Source organism: Falco rusticolus, chromosome 8 (genome assembly GCF_015220075.1).
Source record: "Falco rusticolus isolate bFalRus1 chromosome 8, bFalRus1.pri, whole genome shotgun sequence".
Lineage (NCBI taxonomy): Eukaryota > Metazoa > Chordata > Aves > Falconiformes > Falconidae > Falco > Falco rusticolus.
In genome coordinates this window covers 61,076,859-61,089,761 of record NC_051194.1, presented here as the reverse complement: position 1 = coordinate 61,089,761, position 12,903 = coordinate 61,076,859, and the positions used below count along the sequence as shown (strand labels likewise).

At 45.1% G+C, this 12,903-nt stretch overlaps 1 protein-coding gene across 12 annotated transcripts in view; it reads right to left on the bottom strand.

Moving 5' to 3' along the window:
• Positions 1 to 872: 872 nt before the first annotated feature.
• The window catches only part of C8H2orf88 (chromosome 8 C2orf88 homolog), a 31,320-nt gene continuing 19,289 nt past the window's right edge, over positions 873 to 12,903 (bottom strand). For 3 of the 12 annotated variants that reach the window (XM_037396895.1, XM_037396896.1, XM_037396893.1), the window contains one exon: positions 873 to 4,368. In XM_037396895.1, the coding sequence (XP_037252792.1) occupies positions 3,939 to 4,202 (264 nt within the window). In that variant the 5' untranslated portion in view covers positions 4,203 to 4,368 and the 3' untranslated portion in view covers positions 873 to 3,938. Of the gene's footprint in view, positions 4,369 to 5,423; positions 5,655 to 5,703; positions 5,862 to 8,653; positions 8,728 to 12,903 lie in introns of those variants that run through there. The other 9 variants (XR_005105677.1, XR_005105678.1, XR_005105676.1 and 6 more) reach the window with 9 other exon arrangements.

Sequence of the window (12,903 nt, the reverse complement as noted above, 5' to 3'; positions counted from 1 at the left end):
ATAATCTTAAACAATGGCTATTTTTATTTTATTTTTTAAAAATGGGTTCATTCCATTGTTTTGTACTAAAGGAGCAATCTTCAGCAACTGTATTTAATGAGAAACAGTAATCCCCAAGGAGCAGGGCTCACGCCTTCTCTGACTGCAAAGGACTTACAACATGTTAGCAACAGTATACTCCTGAAACAATAAACTTTGCCTTGCACATTCAGTTGCTTTCAACATTTCTGTGAACAGGAATTATCCCAAACTCACGGTGACAAGATCCTGTCCAATCTGTGCATTTTTAGCAAATCAAAGTCATACAAGCAGATGGTAAGTTTAATTTTATTTGATCCACAAGAAAATATTTTCCACAAAAAATATTGTAAAAATATATCGTAGTGTGTTTTATTTGGGAATGATGTGTCTTACTCCAGAAATATCAATTTTACAAAGTTGCGCTGTAGTTAATGTGTTTTGAACCATTATTAGAATATCAAGTCGGTCACATTGTACCCGTTCAGACAATAATTGTTTCCTGGAGAAAATATAAAGCAAATTTCTTTTTAACTCCTGAATAGAAGTAAATGGTGTCTGCAGAGTATGCCCATCCCATACTGGAGTGCCTTTATTACACAAAACCAAGTCAAAGAATCAGTGGCAACTTAGCTGGAAAGCCACTACAAGTGGCTTTGTAAGACTATAGCGCTGCTTGGAGTAATCTAATGATAAGTAAACAGGTGTAATTTTATTTAGGTGAAGGAGTCTTTATTTTTATTATTGTTACATATTAGTATTGTGCCTATTAAAAATGCAGCAGACCTCTGGAACGAGGAGCTCCTTCGATCTCTCACCAGAATGTAGCATTGAACATACTGTAATTTCTTTTCTTTTATGAAGGGTCAGTGCATTATTTATTAAGGACAGTGTTTTGTAGAAGAGATTATTTTCCTGGCGAGAAGCTGTCTCCCTGTTGTCTGTAAGCTTGTTTGCTTTCCATTTGCTGCGTGCCTTCCCTGAAGTGCCAGTGCCACAGAAAGCATCGTCAACCAGCGGGAGCTGCACTTCAAGGCATATTGAAGCTGCTGTAGTCTTCAAGCGTTAATGAGGGAGGACAAGCCTTGTGGCCGCAGGTGAGTGACTGGTTGGACATGGCAAGCAGCAGGTGATGCTGTCGCTATGCTGTTACGGGCGGCTCTCTGGGCAAACGGTGCAGCCGCCCCACACAGCGAGTACCCCAAAAGGAAGCTCACCGGCATGTGTGTTTAATTATACCTAGGTATAATCGTTCAATTGTTAAAATTTAGCTGCTTTGTTTAGCTGTTAGCTTGCTTTGGGGAAATCTTGAGTATTTATCAACACGGATGCTCGGATGTAACTTGAGGCTATTTTATATTATTTTATAATTCTGCCTGCTGTCGGACCATGCAGTGGCAGCCTGCCAATGGAGAAGCCGCTATCAAAAGTGCATTTAGGTTCTGACTCCAGGAGGGTGACACAGATGCTAAGGCTACATCCAAAGGAAGGATTTGAGACATTGCAACACCTATCTCCCCATGGCAGCCACCAGGGTATTTGTACAAGGGTCAGGTATACCCAAATGCACTCTTCAAGCGAGTGCAGTTTTCTGTCTGCTATTCACCTGTCTGGCAAGTAATGTCTGTGGAGTTGAGGCTTTTTTTTTTTTTTTTTTTGCCTTAATTACTATTTTTGGCAGTGTTAACATTCTTGAGTCGAGGCTAATCTTAGAAAGGTTGTCCTTTTTTATACTAAAGCTTTATTTTAGCTGTAGTAAGAATAGGAATCTTTTAAAATACTGGGGGTAAACAATATTCAATTAATATGTACTGATCTGATCAGTGCTTTGATATTGGTTTTAAATTCACCTTAGTATATGGTGTGGAGTTTTTTTAGGTAGAGCAAATGTAGGGTATGATCTGATGTTTTACATGCTTTAGAGCTTCAGGGAACATCCCTATTAGCAGTAGAATTTAAGTGGGCCATAATACCTCAGGTTACGTATGGCTTCAAAGAAGACTATGTTATTTCAAAGAAGAAAACATTACAACATGAGCAGATTTTGTTCCCTTTTTCAGCAGAAGCCTGAGAACAGTCTTAATAGCAGGTCTACCAGACCATAGTCTGGTCACTGTGAATTAACAGCAGTCTGGCGCTATGTTACAAAGAAGCATTTTTCACAGTTTACTCTTGGTAAAACTACTTCCCCATATAGGTGAATTTCAAATAACTAAGTTTGCATCACAAAGTTTACGAAACAGCTCAATTCACAGACTGTCTTATATCTGAGAATAAGCTAAAAGTAATGATTTACATAGTTCTGCTTCTGCTTGCTTCCCCTTGCTTGAAAAATCATGCTTTGTATCATTTACTACAAGTATCGTTTACTACCTTTTAAAAATAGTAACAGTTTTTGCCAGTATGGAAAACATTTTTCTATAAAATGAAAACATAAAATGGAAAGCACTTTGATTGAGGAAAAAACCCTACACCTTTTAAACTGGCCATAACAGAAAAAGGAACAAAGCAGGTGCTAAACCCCCAAGCTTTTACAAGGCATTCACTGTGTATAAAACATCAGCAAAGTTGTAGCTCTAAGACGGCTCTGGGTAATTCATCCCTTTCTTGACGTCTGAAGTGCTAGTTATGAGTACAGTAGGTCGGGCTGCAGGTCCTGGAGAAGCAGGGTGCCGTGTGTGGATGCAAGCCAGATAAAAACTGGTAAAGAACGCAGCCCTTTAGCTTTGGGCCTAAGGCTTATTCAGCAATTCGGTGCGCTGCTCAGGCTTTAGGGTTCCGGAGCTCATATTTGCGTGGCCATACACAGTCTCACCAACGAGCAGGCGAAGAGCCTACAGAAGCTGAAGGAAAGCGTACTGCCCCAAGGGTGCTAAGAGTGACATTCTGGTGTAATGCAGCCATAGTTCCCATGAAAAAAACAGTCCTAAAATTATACACCTTTGAAGGTTCATTTCACTAGTTAGCATCAGTAGTTTTTGCACACCTATGTGGGTTACAGTAAAAAAACCAAACCACCACACACCCCCAAACTGGCACCCTAGCTTAAAAAAAAAAACCCAAAACAAAAAAAAAAACCCCAAACAAACCCGAACATAAAACCAACAAAAAACCCCAACAAAACCCCAGGCAAAAACCCCAAACAGCTTTGGTCTGAACACAGTGATCAGATGTCATTAAATTGTCTTACTGCAGAATTTTAGAGAACAGCCTCCGTGCATTTACGGGAGCCAGCGCATCTGTTAATTAGTGTGCTGTTGATCAATATTGTAGTGTTTCTCACTGGTTCGCTCAAGAATGGAAGTTGAACAGTATCATAATCCATATGGTTCCCTGAATACGTCTTGGTTTTATGAGATGCTTCTCATCACCTTCATTATTTTGTGGTTTACAGTCGGGTCAAAGGATCAAAGTAAAATTTATGACAGCGGTTATCTTTGCTACATGCAGACCTTGATTTCACTTCAGCAAAATGCAGACAAATTTACCAAGCATAGAGAGTTCTCTTGTCACCTACAAACAGGCCACTAATTTTTTGTGCAGTACATAAGAATAATCCACGCTTTGTCGTTAAGCATCTCTGGGGCCTCTGTGTACACTCTGTGTACAGTTGCAGGGCAGCCACACTCTTCCCATCTTTTTTTAACACTGATTTCTGATCACATTCAACACGTACAAAGACAGAACAGACGGCTGATAACAAATGACACTTGATTAATAGATTCTACCATAATCCAATTAGTTTCTTAGCAATATAGGTTAAAAGGCAATTTTTTTCCAACCTCTCCTCGCAAACACATTCATACAGTGGCATTATGCTCCCATTCACAGCTGATTTGACTTTATTTGCACTAGTACCAAATACAAACTGCTTAACAGAGAGGACACTCACTGCGCAGGCAGTCCTTGCCAGCCGGGGCTCAGGGCACATCGCTTTCAATAAAAGGGATGTCGCTATATTTGCTTTCAGTCACTGCCCACTGCTTCACCGCCTGATCAAGAATCTCGTGGGAGAGACGGTGCGCATAGTCTAGCACTATAGTGCTTGATGGACTCTTCTCATCTGCCTTCGCTGCTATCAGTGATGATTTCTCCCCAGTGCATCCTTCGTGACCTTCCCTGATCCTTTCATCCTGGACAGCATTTGAACCTTGAAAGGCATCCTTGGATTTGATGCATCCCATGGTACATTTGAAAATGCAGCTGCAAAATTCAGTTCAACAGCATGTTTTGATAACCTGGAAATGGTTTCTGTGTTGGATGCACGGTGTTGCTGCTTCTTGCCCGTGGCTCCGGTTATTTTCAAAGAACAGAACGTCTCTTTTTGTGCTTCTTTACTTCTGAAGAAATCTGTCAAAATAGAGTTTCATATAAATGCAATAAAAGTCTACCATTTTCAGTGAGCTCAAAGGAAAGCTAAATTCACTACAGGCGCTTGTTGAAGCAACTCTAATAAATCTGTGTGGTATGCGTAAAATGTTTTTATCAATAACATCCATCTAGTACAAGTAGGCAAAGCTTGACCCCAATTCAAGCTGCCTTTGAATGCCATTCCCAGTACGTGATGGAAGCCATCTAGGAGCACAAAGGTCTTGGCGGGGTTGGAGATAAAATATAAAATAATCTGTTTCTTCCAAACGGACAATGCAGTGCTCTTTTCCTGAATCTGTAAACAAATACTGTTTAACTCCAGTGACTGCTGCTGCTAAAGAAAATGAAAATAAAACCCCAAACCACCCCACAGAAGCACCGCACAAGCGCCAGCTAACAAAAGCCTTGTGTCAGGGCTGTTGCACACCCTTTGGCCAGGGGTGAGATCAATTCTCAGAATCATTCTGCTGGTGCTCAGGGAGGCTTGGGCATGCCATCACGAGAAGGTATTCATGAGAAACAAGAGCTGCTTTTCGGATTTTCCCCTTGAGAGGTTAGGGAAAGCAGCAGCGGACCGCTATGGCCAGGGTAGTTCTGACAGAGCGAAGGCACCACTCTGCTAAAGCAGATCAATTCTACATCTCCAGGAGGGACAGTGACAAACGGAACACCTGACAGGTCCTTTTGGCAACCTCCTCAGGAATCAGAAATGCTCAGCCCCAAATTCTATATATGGGTTATTGTTGTTGTTGTTATTATCCTACAAAGCTGTTCCTCAAGCTACTTTCTCTGCGCAGGCAAAGCAGAGTCTCATGATATGCCTGACTTCGCTTGGCATGAGCTTACCCGCTTATCAGAGCTAACAGCCTGCCAGCCAAAATAAAGACTGCGCTGCACAGAAACCAACTGTTCCCTACAGCTTCGCCCGATGACGTTGTGCTAAGGTCAGCCAAAGTTAAAGATTTTTTCATAAATAGCCTTCGAAAACATAATCGTGGCAAAGATGTTAAGCTTTATTTATTTGCTTTATATACCGGGGGAAACAGGGGCTCCAATCCAGGAACCTAATCGCAGGCAAATATTTGCAGAGGAAATGGATCCCGTGTGCAGGCGACCGAGGCTTCACAGGTCGTGCTGCCCGGTCCAGGACCAGGCTGGCGGTGAGCAGCCTCTCTCCTCCTCCTGCCACTGATCACAGCATCACTCCTGTTCAGCAAAGTTTGTAGGGCTGAAGTGGCCGTGCTCGGCAGCAGTGGCTGGTGTTCCTGGCAGAAAATCAGACCTAAAGGGCTTCTGAAACCGCGAAGTACCTACCGATGTTTTCATACCTATAGCTTTGTATCAGAACATTTCAGCGTTTCAGAGAAAGGCTTGTAAATCATGTCAGTACAATTCAGCGAGCTTCTTCTGTGTGTGACGCCACGCTCAGCGCATGCCAGCGTGTTTCAGAGCGGGCGGCACAGCTGACAAGCCTGTAACACAAACCCTGCCGCTAGCACTTGCAGCTTTACCCAGCACGGAGGACAGCTAAGCTCTCAGTGATATTTTTATTGTAATAACTTGTTATTAAATGAGTAAAAGGCAGGATTCTCTTCACTGCACAAGAAGCCACATTTATCCCTATGGAGGTTTATTAAAACTCCCCCCATGAGCTTTATACCTGTGTCCATCAACTGCACACATTGAAGAAACCTAAAACGCTCACAGGACGTGCGTACAGGCCAGAGGCCAAGGAGATGTCTGAAAGCAATTCAGAAACCTGAATAATTCAAAGCTTTCTAATGGTAATCTCTTGTGCATGTCTAATTTCAATATTTACCGTTAATAAAACATTAATAAGACTAATTTCCACTTGCTCTTCTGGACAAACACGTAGCTTGAAGTATCTAATATGCAAAAAATCACTAATGGCATCTATAACCCAGGATCGCTGATACCCGAAAGCTGCAGCCTGCACCCAGCCAAGGTACTTGACAAGCTCCTGCGGGAGGCACACAGGTCCGCTGTCCAATCCTTCTCACGGCAGCACTGGTACCAACTAGAACTAGATATTGTGTCCTCCTTAGGCTTAGCCAGAACTGTAAATATCGTAGATTTAAACCTCAGATACCCCAACCATACAAATGCCCTATGCCACAGTCAATGTATTTTATCAGAGCTTCATCCCTGACCCTTTGTTTAATAACTGTTCAGATCTGGATTTTTTTTTAATCTAAGTTTGGAGCCATATTCTTTTATATGTTACCCTTTTCTTGCGCTTTTTAAAGGAAGTCTGTTAAATGGTAGCCAGATTTAGTTAGTATTTTATCATCATTTTGAGATGTTTCCATCCTACAACTGCAGATTTCATTTCCTCTTCTGTGAGGGACACCAGCAGATGAGTTAGGGTCTAGCAGACAGAAGGAGGGAATGTGAGCAGAGGGAAGACAAGCATCTCCTACAGCAAGTAGGGAGAAATTCCCGAGGTCAGCATCTTCCTCTGTAGAATTCACATCTGTTCCCAACCTTCCTACCTCTGCCTTTTCATTTGGGCTAAACCAACTGTGTGTGTGACTGTCCTGCACAGAGCAAGGGGCGGGCTAGAAAACTTCTAGGATAGCAAGGCATGCACGACGACTAAATTGTTCCAAATTGATTGCTAGTTGAGCTTAAAAGCAAAATTATTGACCCTGGTTTAAATTCCTTGACTGTTGCTCATTTCATTGTTTATAGAGCACACTACTTTCCAAGTCACTGCAGTAAGTTTTATCGTTTGCCCGCTCTACTCGAGTTAATAATTGTTGGCACACAAATGATGGCAAACAAAGCCACCCTCACTCTTCCAGCTGCTTTCTTGTTTTTCTGACAACCATTGCTTGCACATACATGGCGAACACTCTTTAAATCCTCTCCACCTAACTCACTGTCGGAGTGTTAAGTTCTGACAGGGGTTTTAACATCTCTAGCCTTCCTCACAATGCTCACACTCTCGGGGAAGGAGGGAGGGGAGTAAAAATAATAATTTTTAAAAAAAAGCAAAAAAAAAAAAAGCTCATTTTACTCCCAGCATGATGTTTCATTCAGTAGCTGCACAAGGCAAAGGTGTCTGATAGGAGCCTGTTTCTTTCCGTGTCCCAGCTGTGCTGTGCTGCCAGCGGTGTCTCGGACACCACCGCACGGATGGCTCAAGGCTCCGCAGAGGCAGCCCCAGGTGACACGCTGCTGCGCCGAGCTGGAGCAGAGGCGAGGGCACTGCCATCTGCTCTGTCACCAGGAGCTACAGCAGCACCACCACAAACCTTAACACGACTTCTCTTTCAAAGACTGATTTTACAGGTCCTAGTTGTGCTCGGTTTGAGTGGACATACAGTCAGTATGCTTTTCAATACCTCATTTCACTTAAAATAATACACAGTGTTTATCGTATTGAAGAAGAGTCCTGAAAACAATCGATTCCCTTCCATATCCCTGGAATTGGAAGTTCCCGAGGACAAGTTCAGGTGTTGTGTCACCTGTTAGGTCATTTACTACACGGGTGCCCTGCAGTACTACAAGGAGAGAGAAAATACTGAGGGAGTCGTACCGCATAGGTGACCCCCTGTGTGAGAGGGCTAAGCAGCCCCTTTGCCAGCCTGGCTACGTGTTTCCCGCCGAGGTAAGTTCATTCCTAACTACTGCAGGAAACAACAATGGTAAAAGGATGCCTGCAATTCACTATTGTACAATAGAAAATACAGGAGAAATGCGTTAATAGCATAACTGCAGTTTTATTTAGATAAGTAAGACTTTTTAAGGTATTAAAATAATCAATAGGAAATAATTACAAAGGGATAAATGCAAGCTACCCAAAAATAAGAGTTTCACCTGCCTCTCTGGAATACATTTTCATATAACGGAGACAGGTGTAACAGCAAGAGCGCTACTGTTATACAACATCTCTAGCTATCACAGGCGAATAAATTCCTGCTGCTGTTTAAATGGCTGCCATCCATAAGACCTTTGGAAAAAACCTCCCTGAAGTTCAATGCTATACCGCAAGGAATCACTTTCTATAACACTTTCTTTTATAGCAGCCACCAGATTAAAAATAAGTCATGCTTTTCAAAACAGCTCGGTGCAGCTTTGCCCAGAGGAACACAGTGGGTAATTTCTGCCGTGGCAGCACCAGGCTCCTCACTATCCAAACTTCTGGGTTCAACTAGGACTCCTTGTAACCCTTCTCTGGCCAGGGAAGCTTTTAGTTTTCCCCTCAGCATCCACAAGAGAAGCTCAGTATGCTGCTTACCAAAACCACACCTGCTTTTATCAAGTTGTCCCACGTGTCCCCAGTACAGCACAGACAGCGTCACCACTGGGACTCTGCAAAGGGAACCAAGAAATACGACTTGGCACTTGCGAAGACATCAGAGTCCCGTATTGTCACAAAGTTAGATGAATCTGTAGCGCTGGCCTCACAGCAGTCTGTTTGCCTGGTCACCCACAGTATTTGACTTTGACAAAGGTAAAAGGATGATACAGCACTTAAGGAGCGAGACTGAAGGGCAGGCTGCAGCAATTGATACACAGCACCTTATCCCGGGCGTGCAGCAGGGCCACTGCTTGGGCAAGTGGCTCCGGGACTATATGCAGGATGCCGACCTCCTTCCACAGCAAGTCCAGCTACGGACGATTTCAGCAAGGCTGTAGGAGGGGTGATAGGCCGGCATCTGGAGCGCCCCAGCCTTTGCCTCAGCTAAAAAGGTCTCTCCCGCTTTCCCTTCTCCCTCTCAGAGCTCCTGCCACCACCCGGACCTTTCTCATCCCAGTGCACAGGGAGAACAGTCAGATAATCACAGCGCTGTTATCACAGAGACAATAAACGTTACTCTTTGTAACAAAAATACTCAAACTGCAGGCAGGTAACGCAGCTGGCATACCAGCAGATGTAAACCAACCAGCGCTCAGGCATCCAGACCTCTGAACTGCACCTCACTGCATTAGATATTTACATCCTCCATGTACTAACGGAGAGAAACAGAAAGTCGGAACACCCTATGTCCGCCGTTTCTCCCCCTGACAAGGTGGGATGTTATCCAGGAGGCTACAAGACAGTGCGCCTTGGGATATCCTGCATTTCTGAATGGAGCAGCAGCACAGGAATGCTGGGGGGATGAACGGCTCGCTCAGCACGCAGCACCTCATCGCTGCCGGGCTCGAGGCTCCCTGTGCAGAGCAGCCCCAGGCAGGGGCACTCACGGTTTTCATTTCTGCCACCAGTTTTCATTTCTGCCTCTCCCTAAACATGTCTTTCTGCAAATCCTACAGAGTAGACCAACTGTAGCAACGCTGATAATAAAAGACTACTTCTAATCATAGGAAATGGAAGTTTTAGAAAGCTAGAGTTATTTAAGACAAGCATGATTCCCAAGATCTCAGCTACCTCAGGCAATCACTGCAACACCTCAGCACCCCAAAACAACTTGGGCCACGAAGAGCAGAGCTGGAGCCCTTGTTGTTCCTCTCAGGGCCGTCCTCTCCCTCTCCTGTTGCTTACTGCCAAGGAGAGATCAGAGCTGCAGATTGGAAAAGGCTGGATGCAGGAACCGCAAACCACTGCCGTGCAGGATTAGCACGGGAGTGAAAGTCTCCCGGTTCTCTCCTTCAGGCTACAGCTGGAATTTCAAAGGTTTGTGTTCCCCCCTCCCTCCCAATGGCCAGAACGGATAAAACTTTTGCAGGCTTCCAACCCAGTTTGTAACTGAATGGGAAAACCACACACTTCCCGGAATGGAGCATGACCTCTAGTTTACTGTGAAAGGCTTTTCAAAAGTACGAGGACAGTTGATGTAGCAAGCAAAGGTGAAGCACAGCAAGGTAAAAATACCAATGGTTCAGAAAACAGCTGTGCCCACAGGCACAGCCCTCAGCAGCTCTAAGCTTAGTTTTCATTCAGGAAAAAAAGTCTGGTTAAAAGTAAAGAACACGGTGTGCTTGGTAGCTGTCTAATTTCATGAAAGCAAAACTGCACCCAGTCAGCCTGTCCCGAAACCCTCCCTCCTCCTCCCAGTACGGCGGTTTGCTGAGCAGAGCTGCACGCAGCTTGGAGGGCAGCCTGAAGGCAAGAGGATGCTGAACCCTTCTTACAGGTTCTGCTCTTGTTTTAACTTTGCTGCTTGTCTAAGCAACTGTACATCCTTCTATTTTCTCCAAATTTGGACAGAAATACGTACAATATGTTAATTCTGCTTGAATTTTCAATGCCTGGTGGTTTTTTCCCCCGATGCCTCGGAGTACAAGTAAGCAGGCATTTATCAGTACAGACGTTTTGCCACACCGGGGACAAGGGAGAATGTTAACGTACCCTCACACAGACGAGAGCGGGATGTCTACTGTCGATGAAAGCCTGTTTTCTAGATAAGTAAGAGTGGGCCAATGGATTGCCTTAGCAAGCGAGGCCTTAAAGCAAGGCTGTAGAAGAAAGGGCATGAAGAAGATACCCAGCCTCTCAGAAACTCCATCTGCAAGAGGTTTAGCCGGGATTTAAGGAACCCAACTACAGAAATCGCAGAGGAATGCCTTGGCTGAGCGGAAGGAAAAGCTAACGGTCATAGAGGTGATCTGAAACTCTCTAAGAACCCAAATACAAAATAATGCTCAAAATTGGTGAGTGAACAGAAACAAAATGTTAAGAAACAGATACAAAGCTTTTAGTACATGCACAGCTGTTTCCTTGCCTTGTGTAAGATGGAAAGACAGGGGTTCAACACATCTTGCAGCAAAGCCCACAGTTCCAGCAATCATCAGCCCAGCCCTCCATGTGTATTAGCTGCAGATCTGTAGCCTGATGATCCGCACAAATATTTTCCCCACAGCAGAGGACAACGCAAGGCAGACCACCAAAGGGTGTCAGAGACACTGCCAGGTCCCACCCTGAGGCCGGGCTGCTGTAAGGCAGGGCACTGGGACCAGGGGAAGCAGCCTGCTGGTTTATTACAATGCTGTGACAGTGTTGAACGAACGAGAGCGGAAACTGCTCTTTCCCCACATACACCACAAAGCTTCCACCCCAGCAAGTCAGCTGTGGAGTCACAGCCCAGCTATTAACAGCCCACCTTCAGGAGCACTTCAAAACATCAAGCTACTTATACTATGCTAAAGCTTAGGACCTAGCCTTGTTTACAAAGGTACATTCCCGTCTTCTACAAGCGCCAGCCACAGACAGACCGCTGCAGACAGCGAGCAGGGATGCACAAATCTGTGCAAGCGAGAAAGCCCCTCCTGCCGTTATCCCCAGCTGCTGCTCAGCCTGGGGATGCTGCCAGCAAGAACTGATGAGCAGCAGCAGGTAAAACAGCGGATCAATATCTCTGTCTGTCAGGGTCGTGTTTTATTGTAGTATCTGTCACAAGATTGAGCTACGAGCACATGGAGCCACAGATCATACGGCATGAATGAGGTACGCTGGTTCGCTCTCTGATGCCCTTATGAAGGCAAAGGCCCCCACTGGATTAACGCACATGAAAGTCAGCGGGAAGGAGATGGCCAGGACCTGCCCAAGATCAACCAGAGGAGGGTACAAGAAAAGCATCACACAAACTCATTTTATTTTTTAATCTCCCTATCCAGAAGCTGATTGTAAAACTGGGAAGCAGAATTAGAAATGCAACAGAAGACCTATTTTTTCCACGCCTCACACAGGGACATGCAGGAAAACACGGCCCCACATTTTAAAATCACAACTACATTACTAACTATTGGCAGAAATCAGCCAAGGAGTAAGGGAATGATGTGAGGAGTTAACGAGCAGATGCTCCAGTGGTACAGAAGCCGCCCAGAGCTGCAGCGAAGCACTACGTCAGCTTTAAGCACCGTTCTGTCTCACAGCTCTCCCCCAGTATTTGTTTTCCTGAATCCGATCACTCCCAACATGCCAGCTTCGACTTGTACGGGAGCTGCCGCCCTCATGCGCGCGAAGCGTGGTGGCCAGCAGGCAGGCTGGGCTGTAGAGCCCTGCACAGCCTGGTGGCACTGCCCGCTCTGCCCCAGCGCCCTGCCATGAAGCCACCTCACCCCTGGAGCCACCAGCAGTGCCAGGCTCCACACAACCCCTCCTGCAACTTGTATGCACCAAAGGGATGTTAAAGAAATAATTTTCTCGGTAGAACGTAATGTTCAGAAGAAAACTAATTTATGTGTACCTGAAGGTTAAAAATGCCACTTTGTTAAGACTTGTATAAATCCCTGTATTCTTCCTTCTTTTGTAAAAAATTGCTATATTTAGAAACCTAATTCGGACTCCTACTTCTTGACCTATGAGAAAGCACGTTTCTAAATGTTTCATGATTTTTGCCGTGGCTGATCTTGCCCTACTGAACCTGCACTTAATGGTGTGCCAGGTCAAGGTACCCTGCCCCATTTGGGCTGGTGCTGAGGCTTGCAAGAGGCATCGGGGCACAGCGGGGCAGCCGAGACCCCCCAGCCCACCTCGGCCAGCGAACCCAGCTGTGCCACGGCCTCCCCGCAGTGGGATGGCAGCCGACAGAAGCCCCCGCGCCG